The following is a 9,829-nucleotide window of genomic DNA, read 5'->3' on the forward strand; positions in this document are numbered from 1 at the left end:
AAATGATCTGGGCCTCTGGAGACCTTAAATGTCCCAAGAGTCAAAGAAAAGAAAAGCTAAGGTGTAAACAACAGAAAGGCGACCCATCTGTTTCCTTGCCAGACACTTTCAATAATCATATCCAATGCCTGCTATGTGTCAGGAATTTTGTGTTGTTTCATTTTGTCTTTTTAACCAGGATTATCTCCATTTAACAACTGGACAAACCTGGGCTCAGAAGTTATATGTAACTTGTCCAAGATCACAAAACTAGTGACAGAGCAGGTACTCAAACCCATGTCACTCCTTGTATCAGTCAGAGCAAATTCAACTAACCTTGTGGTGTTTCCTTTATTCTTTTACTATAACTTAATCTTTCCATTTTTGGTAGCTCTTGAGGATGAGAATTTTTTAAAAGTATGTTTCAAAAGAAAGCAGAGTTTTGAAGCCAGACATAACTGGGTTTGATTCCCATCTCTGCTACAAGCCTGGTATGTGACCTTCTTAGTCTTCCCTTCTTACTTTTAAAGAGGATTACAGCTTACCGCCCATGTCCTCCTGGATCATTTATGGCACAATTTAGAGGTTAGGGTTATTTTCTAGAAAAAATTTTCAAGGTAATTGTCAATTTATGTGTAGTTGTAACACATGAGATCTCGTATACACTTCACCCAGCTTTCTCTATAACATTTTGTCTATCTATAATACAATATCATAAGAAAATTAACGTTAATACTACCCGTTGATTTTATTGTTTTTACATGTCACTTTTTTACAGTTCTATGCGCAATGATTTGGGTGTGGCTTTAGTTTTATGCAATTTAACCACCACCACCATCAAGGTACAGTTCAGTTCCACCATAAGGATTCTCCAAGCTACACTTTCATAGCTATCGTCCCCTCCTTCCATTTCTTCCTCACCACTGGCAACCACTAATCTGTTCTCCATCTTATCGTCTTTTCAAGAATGTTCAATTAGTGGAATTACAGAGTATGTAACCTTTTGTTATTGTTTTTCACTCAGCATAATTCTCTTGAGATATACACAAATTTCTGCATGCATCAATAGTTCATTTCTTTTTATTGCTGGGTAGTATTCCACAGTATGGCTGTATCATGGTTTAACTATTCACGTATTGGAGACATGTGGTTTGTTTTCAGTTTTTGCACAATGTGAATAAAGCTGCTATGAACATTCATGAACAAGTATTATGTGAACCTAAGTTTTAATAGCTTTGGAATAAATGCCCAAGAGTACAATTGCTGAGTGGTATGCATGTTTAATTTTGTAAAAAACTGCTTTATCAGATATATATGAGGTCTGTCCAGAAAGTATCCAGCCCATGTACTGTGAAAAAATAGAGACATTTATTAAAGGAACCATTGTACACAGGACAATGACGCCTCAGTCCCCTTCAGAGTACCTTGGGACCTTATACAGTTCTCCCAATCACCATCAGCTGCTCTGTTGTATTTTCCTGATTCTCATCAATGGTCTGAAATCTCTTCCCTTTCAAAAGTAATTTTAGTTTGGGGAAAAGCCAGAAGTCACGGGGCACCAAATCTTAAGTGTAGGGGGTCTGAGTCACCTGGGTGATTTGAGGTTTCGCCAAAAAACTGCGTGAGATGTGATGCATGAGTGGTCTGCTGTTATGATGAAGCCTCCTATCTCCAGTTGCCCATAGCTGGGCCTTCTGAATCATCCAAATAGTTTCGGTGGAGGAATGTTCAAGCTTCACAGAAAATCTGATGCAGATTTGTTGCTCTACTCAACCATTTTGAATTCAATGGCCACACAGTACACAGGCTCAGTCAATTGAATCTACCGCCCCCACTGACTAGTACAGTGAAGTCATCAAGTGTGCATTCCAGTCCACTCTCCTTGGTTGCCAGGTTACCTCAATGTCACGCAGACCATTTCCATTTTACTAACAATGGTTGGACTTTTTCGGGACAGGTGTTGTATACTAACGTTTTGCTTAATCTTATCACTACATGCTCTACAAAAATAGTATTGTACTGTATGTAGCCTTACGGGATTTACTTTTTCACCTAATATGAGATCTCCAAGATTTCTCCACGTTGTTGCATGTGGCTGTTCTTTTCATTTTCATTGCTATATAACTACCTCATTTTGAAAATCTCATTATCCAATCAACGGTGAAATAAATGGTACCATTTTGTGAAGAAGGTGCACTATTTTATGAATGAAGCATTCACGGGCAAGTTTCTTTTTTAAAAAATATATTTTATTGATTTTACCATTACACTTGTTGTTCTATTTCGCTCCTTCATTCTCCTCCACCCTGCACACCTCCTCCCCCACGATTCCCCCCCTTTAGTTTATGACCCATGTCTCAAGTTCATTAGATTCTATATTTCCCCTACTATTCTTGCCCTCCCCCCATCTATTTTCTACCTAATGTTTATGCTATTTTCTGTACCTTCTCCCCCCTTCTCCTTCCACTCCCCTGTTGCTAACCCTCCATGTGTTCTTCATTTCTATGGTTCCACTCCTGATCTAGTTGTCCTCTTGGTTTGCTTTTGTTTTAGGTGTGGTTGTTGATAATTATGAGTTTGCTGTCCTTTCACTGTTCGTATTTTTCATCTTCTTTTTCTTATACAAGTCCCTTTAACATTTCATATAATAAGGACTTGGTGATGATGAACTCCTTGAATTTGATTTTATCTGAGAAGTACTTTATCTGTCCTTCCATTCGGAATGAAAGCTTTGCTGGATAGAGCAATCTTGGATGCAGGTCTCTGGATTTCATGACTTGGAATACTTCTTTCCAGCCCCTTCTTGCCTGTAAGGTCTCTTTTGAGAAATCAGCTGACAGTTTGATGGGAACTCCTTTGTAGTTCCCTAACTGTCCCCTTATCTCTTGCTGCTTCTAGGATTCTCTCCTTCATTTTCATCTTGGCTAATGTAATTCTGATGTGCCTTGGTGTGTTCCTTCTTGGGTCCAACTTCTTTGGGACTCTCTGAGCTTCCTGGATTTCCTGGAAGTCTATTTCCTTTGTCAGACTGGGGAAGTTCTCCTTTATTATTTGTTTAACTATGTTTCCACTCATGGCTGTTTCTTTTCCCTTTCTGGTACCCCTATAATTTGGATGTTGGAACGTTTAAAGATGTCCTGGAGGTTCTTAAGCCTCTCCTCATTTTTTTTTGAATTCTTGTTTCTTTATTCTTTTCTGGTTGGATGTTTTGTTCTTCCTTCTGGTCCACTCCATTGATTTGAGTTTCACTTACCTTTCCACCACTACTGGTTTCCTGTGCATTTCCCTTCATTTCAATTAGTTTCGCCTTCATATGTTCCTCTAATTTGTGACTATAATCAACCAGTTCTGTGAGCATCCTGATCACCAGTATTTTGAACTGTGCATCTGAGAGGCTGGCAATCTCTTGGTCGCTTAGAGTTATTGGCTCTGGGGCTTTGAGTTCTTCTTGAGCTATATTTTGGGCTGTTCATGCCTGTTACATATGAGGAGCGGAGCCCTAGGTGTTCACCAGGGCGGGGCAACTCAGTTGCTGGGTTGTGACACTGTATGTGGGGGCGGGGTCAAAGGAAATCAATGACGGTCCCCTATGCCTCCTCCCACCTCGGGGGCCGAGTGGTCAGTCTCACTGCTCACTCCTTTGCTCGGTTTATCTGCGCGCTTGTGAAGGTGCAACCGTGCTCAGTCTGTTCCGCACCCTCACTGGGTCCTTGATGCTACCCTGGCTGCCTACATGCCTGGGTGGCCTGGGTCGAGGGCTCCTTCCTGCCTGACCCTGCTCCGCTGCTGGCTCCGCCCGTCTTACTGGTCCCAGTTGAACGGTTCATTGTTGTCAGACTTGTCGGACTTCCATATAGTTCAGTTTTCTGTTCTTTGGCTGCGTCTGTTTACTAAACCTTTGTTGTATTCAAACTTGGTTGTGGGAGAAGGCACAGTGTTTCCACCTATGCCTCCATCTTGGTGGAAGTCCCACGTGCAAGTGCAAGTCCCACGTTTCTTTGGGCATATTCTTAGGAATGAAGTTGCTAATTTTAAGGAATCTGAATGCTCGACTTTCAAATAAAATGCCAAACTGTTATCCAAAATGGGTGTACCAATTCACACTTCCACCAACAATGTTTCAGTTCCTTCTAATCTCACATCCTCCCAAACCCTTAGTCTCGTTTGACTTAATTTTTGTCAATGTAGCAGGTTTTCATCATTTTCCTGTCTTCAAAATTTTTCTCATTTATCATTATGTACTCTTTAAAAGCTACTTTATATTTCATGTCAAGTTGAAAACATAAATTTAGTTAGAATTAGTTTGGAAAATGCAAAAAATAAACACATTAATTTAAAAATTCTGTTATCTTGGCTGGTTGGTGTGGCTCAGTGGATTGTTGGCCTGTGAATCACCAAGTTGCAGGTTCGATTCCAAGTCCGTTCACATGCCTGGGTTGTGGACTAGGTCCCTCCACCCCAGGGAGGGGGGGAGGCTAATGAGAGGCAATCACATGTTGATGTTTCTCTCCCTTCCTTCCCTGTGCTCTAGAAAAATTAAAATTCTGTCATCTTTTAACACTATTTCTTCTTCCTTTCCTCCACACTCCCCCTTCAGGACATATTTCTCTTTTTATTCAGATCTTTATCACCTTCAATAAAATTTTAAGTTGGCAATGTGATCACAATGTTCCTCATCTGTAATACTAAGAAAAAAATTCTTTCTGCCTCACAGAATGGCCAAGAGAGTGAAATTATGAGTAGCACACCTCATGGCACATGTTAAATGCTCCATAAAGGTTAAATATTGTTTGTTATGATCATTCACATACGTTTTGAACTGATTTTTATTGCTTATCTCATGACATTTGATATTATTCTAAAAATGAGGCCATTTTGCCCTGGCTGGTGTGGCTCAGAGGACTGAGTGCTGGCCTGGGAATCCAGGAGTCACTAGTTGGATTCCCAGTCAGGGCACATGCTCGGTGGCAGGCCAGATCCCCTGCTGGAGGCACGCAAGAGGCAGCCACACACTGAAGTTTCTCTCCCTCTCTTTCTCCCCCATTTCCCCTCTCTCTAAAAATAAATCTAAAAAGTAAAAATGAGACCACTTTGTCAATTCAAATTGGCCAGTGCTGATAGATCAGAAACCTACTTATTTGTGTATATTTATCTTATAAATTAGTCATATCACAGACCACTTTTCTACGTAAAACAATCATGATGTTGTGAATAGTAATAACTTCTGCCTTTCTTTCCTAAAATTTATACTTATACCTGTGTTTGATCTATAATTTCTTTGCAATTCCACTTGCTGGTTTAAATAGGTCTTCCAGCCCTGTATAATGCAATGGGTACATCTAGATATGTTTCTATAGCATAATGTAAGTGAAACAAAGGAGTTAACTATTTTGAAGTTCCAACAGACTGTGCATGTCCCCTACTGACTGCTTTTGGAAGATAGATTTCTAAGTATTCTTTCAAGATCTTCTGGGGATTGTTCATCTATCTAAATGTTTACTTATTCCTGAGTTATTTATACTAACATATTTATCTAATTGTAGAAAGTAGAAAAATAGTGATATACTTAAAAGTACTGTATGTCTATTATGTAAATATTTAACACCAATGATAAGTTATTTTTATTTCAGAAAATAAGTATGGGTACAGAGTCCTTGCATCTCTAAATGTATTTGTCATCACAGTTAAATATCAATTTTGCTAATATAGAAGTCTATACTCAAAACCTAAATCCCTTAGAATTGTGTTGATATTTTTCTGTCATGTAATGAATTATCCATCCATCAAATATTTATTAAGAGGCCACTCTGTGTGACGCTCTTCAAGGAACAGGAGACACAGTGGTAAACAAAGCAGACAAAAGATCCCTATGGTGGTAGAGCTGACATTCTAGCTATGAAGGAGAAGGGGTGATCAACACACACATAACTATAATATTAGATACATCAGCTGCTGCTAAGTGCAAAATAAAGTAAAAGGACAGGGAGAGCTATGTGAATGAAAAGGGAGGAGCAGTCTGGCTCTTGTGGCAACTCTTCGGAAATGGGCAGAGGTGCCTCCAACTAAGTAAGTGCTAGGCGCTGACCTGTGGGGCTTCCTTTTTCTGTACCTTGGCCTTGTCATCTTCACTGCCCTGTTAGCTAGCACTGTGATGCATTCAAATGGGTTTTATAGTATATTGCCCAAGAGTACAAAATATTTTTTCAAGTACAATTTGTTGAAGGTAATATAAGAGAGATAGAGAGGCCTAGGTGTGTGGATCCAGACTCCGACTGACTTCAAATCCCAGTTATGCTGTTTACTAATTTTGTTAGCTTGGGCAATTTAATCTCTGTATGCACGGCTCCCTCTTCTGCAAAAGTGAGGATAATAAGAGTACCTTCCTCATAAAATTGTTCTGAACATTAAATATTTGATGTTACATGCTCAGACCAGTACCTGGCACAGTGTTAGCTATATTTTTCTCACACATAATCAGAGCTTAAATACTGCTGTTTTGTCTTTTCAGTCTCATACTTCCTTGTAGCTGCTGATTACCTTCACTACAACCCTTTCCCCAGATCATTCAAAAATAACTTAAAAGCTGAGTCCAACATACATCAAGATTTACTCATGCTAAGAAATATATTGGGTTGGCCAGAAAGTCCATTTAGTTTTTTCCACATTTTTCATTTATACCAATAACTTTATTGATTTGGATATTTTGAGTATGTCGGCTATCTCCCGTATAGTACACTTATTGTTCTCAATTAATGTCTTGATTTGATTACTATCAATTTTAACTAGTCCACCCAACAGTGAAGCATCATCTAGCAAATCTCCAGCATGAACTTCGCAAACCACTTTTAGCGCATTCAATCGGTCACAGCACCTTCTCCACACACTGCAAAAAACCTTTTGTTTCAGTTGCTTTTTTATCTTTCTTGAAATAATAAAGCATATTTTCTTCCATCTTCAATATTAAAATGGCTACACAAAAATTCACCAATTTTGGTTATATTTTTAATGTATGCTGATATGACAGCTGTCACAATACAATCTAACAAAACCATTTAGAATACAGTTAAAGACAACTAAGTGCTACTAGAGCCACCTTAAGGGAAAAAACAGAATTAACTTTTTGGCCAACTCAATATTGTCTAATGATTACAGGTCAAGGACACTGCTCATATTTAATCCTTGCAATTCACCATCCTACTTTACAGTTGAGGTTACTGAGGTTCAGAATGTCTCCCAAGAATATGTAACTAAGGATCAGAATTTTGAGCCCAAACCGATGACTTCAAGTTTGTTAAAGTTTGTTATTTTAGTCTGACAAATTTTACTTGGATTAAGTAAAGATTTGAGGAAATAAAAATGAAGACTACCAAGTAAACCTTTACCACTTAGTTTGACATTCATTCCTAAATCCGGATGTAGCTGCTTTTAATCCAAACACCTGGTGTTTGCTATATGCAAGACAATATGAGAAATAGAAAGATAAAAGACATTCCTTACTCTCTTTTTGAGAACTTGCCTGAAGAACACAACAGTATGTTCTTCAAACACTCCAACTGTGTTACAGACCAGCAAAGCACTGAATTGAAAATGTAAGCACTTTAAATGTTTTTATTCTTGACCACCTCGTATTTTATTCTTTTTAAAGACCCCTTACCAGTTAATGATGGGAGATAGAGAACAATGCAACGAAAATATTTTTATAACGATCTGTCCATTTATATCAACGAATCCAACTACTGAATGCAGTATTGAAGGCTGAAAATTTTTACTTAATAAAATTTCGGTATCATAAGAAATACTTATTAAAACAATGTTTCAATTAGAAGTGATGACAAAAGAGAGGGTTTTAAGGAGAAATCAGAGCGACTAGGTAATTGGCTAGTAGGGAGCAGGAAAGGAGCGCTAGTTTACCGACTACAGAGAACAAAGACGACTATTTCTAATCTATTCCACTTCTGAAGCAAAAAGACAAAAATCAGAAAGACCAAGCCTTTCAGGTACAAGCATCGTACAACTTCCTCAATTTCTGTCCATCTCGTTGGAGAACGTCATGCAACCAACCACCGTTTACCGCTCTCTACCCAATTTCACTGTCTCTAGGGTCATCTTTCCCTTTCTTGAACCATGCTGAACACACTCTGTAAAATAAAGGGGCCCAACCTTCCGACTCTGTAACTATTTTACACGTGTCAAAGTCAGAAATCTGATTTGAAAAATTTAAGTGTCGATTCCCACAGGTTGCTCCTGCCTCGAAGGAACTTAAGCTCCAGTTACCGCCGAAGTCCGACTCGGCAGCAGCGCCGCGGCGCGCTGGACAGGGCACTCCGGCCTCACCCCACCTCACCTCCGCCCCCTCCCGGAGTCCCTCCCCGCTCGGAGTGTCTTCACCTCCCACACTCTCCCTTGAGGCGCCTACCGCTACCAGCAGTCAAAGGAGCTTTCCCTCTGGGGGAAGGGGGAGATAAAGGTTCATTTCTCGAAGACTCTCGGAGCGCGGGGCAGCTGCAGGAGGTGTGAGAGGAAGGGTCGGCAAGGGGGCGGGGAGCTTCGCACTATCCATCACCATCTTTGCGCTAAGAGATCGCCCAGTCCGCTCCGGGCCTCCACGGCAGCCTAGACACACTCCTTCGCACCCCGGGCCACGACGGAACTCTGAAACCCAAGCTCCCGAAGATGAGGACGAGAAAAGAAGGGGAGATCACGACTGCCTCGGTCCCCGACGGCCGGGAAGCGAGAGAAACAAAGCCGCTGCCACCCAGGCTCCCGGGTGGCGAGGCGACCCAGAAGGACCCAGGAGGCCGGCTTACCTGCCGTCAGCAGCTGCATGGCATGAGTGAAGGACGGGTCGAGCGAGTCCTTCTCGGCCATGAGTTCGGGCAGGTACTTGTTTTCCGGCTCCATCTTGACGGAGGCAGTGGCTGAGGGGGGCAGCAGTGGGGTCGGCGCCGGACCGCCCACTGTCGCGTCGGGACCCGTGGCCGAGGGCGGCAGCAGTGGTGGCGGCTGCGTGGCGGGCGAAGCCCGGGCCGCCCCCCGGGACCCTCCTCCGCCTCCCCGGGACCGGTGAGGCAGCGGTGGCTGGCGAGACGGGGCCTGACGCACTGAGGGGTGGGCACCTGAGGGGTCCATGGAGCCGCTGCGGCCCGAGGACCGACTCATGCGCGCGGCGGGGTCGTCCCGGCGCTGCATCGGAGAGGATGTGCGATCGACGAATAGAGAAAGCGACGCGGCAGCGGCGGAGGCCCGAGCGGCGGTTAGCGGAGGTGGAAGAGCCGGAGCGACGGCCACCGAAGCCGACCCGAGCGACCCAGCGAAAGAGAGCACCGGAAATGAGGCAGCGCGCGTGCGCAACCAGTCACCGGCGCCGCCCTTGGGTCTCTCCGCGGAGAACAAAGTCCCCAGTCGTACCACGGCGCTTGCGCACTGCCGTGGAGGCCGAAGCAGTCGTTTCTCCGTTCTTCTCTTTCCTCGGGGCCGAGCCGGTTAGAGCTTTCTGCGCGTGCGCGGATGGCCGCGGGCTTCGTTCGTTTTCTATTCCACGTGACTCAGCCCTAGCGGGACACGTGTCTCCTCCCACAGTGCGCGGAGGGGGCGGGGGCTGTGGAATGTCTTTGTCTGCGAGCGGGCCCGCGGAGTATGGGGTGGGAGACCTGTTACTTGCGGGGCCACGCCCCCTCCAACGGCCGAGCGGGAGAGTGGGGTTTTGCTCAACGCGGAGGTGGGGGGTGGTCATTGAAGTATGGAAATATTAGGAGATTGGCGTCGGGGACGCGGAGGCGGGGGTAAGAAGGAAGAAGTGAGGTTGTCTGGGCTGGAAGACAGGACGGACAGAGACTGCTTGAGCCGGCAG

General features: G+C 43.3%; 1 protein-coding gene across 2 annotated transcripts in view; it reads right to left on the reverse strand.

The window, feature by feature from the left end:
* Nucleotides 1–9,420, reverse strand: part of KHDRBS1 (KH RNA binding domain containing, signal transduction associated 1) — a 36,977-nt gene extending 27,557 nt beyond the window's left edge. For both annotated transcript variants that reach the window (XR_005068713.1, XM_037061589.1), the window contains exon 1: nt 8,787–9,420. Coding sequence is in view for 1 of the 2 variants with exons in the window: in XM_037061589.1 (XP_036917484.1) it covers nt 8,787–9,168 (382 nt within the window). In the remaining variant the exon portion in view is untranslated. The remainder of the gene's footprint in view (nt 1–8,786) is intronic.
* Nucleotides 9,421–9,829: the final 409 nt, after the last annotated feature.

This window comes from Sturnira hondurensis, unplaced genomic scaffold, assembly GCF_014824575.4.
Source record: "Sturnira hondurensis isolate 20B ecotype Veracruz unplaced genomic scaffold, ASM1482457v3 Scaffold0013381, whole genome shotgun sequence".
Classification (NCBI taxonomy): domain Eukaryota; kingdom Metazoa; phylum Chordata; class Mammalia; order Chiroptera; family Phyllostomidae; genus Sturnira; species Sturnira hondurensis.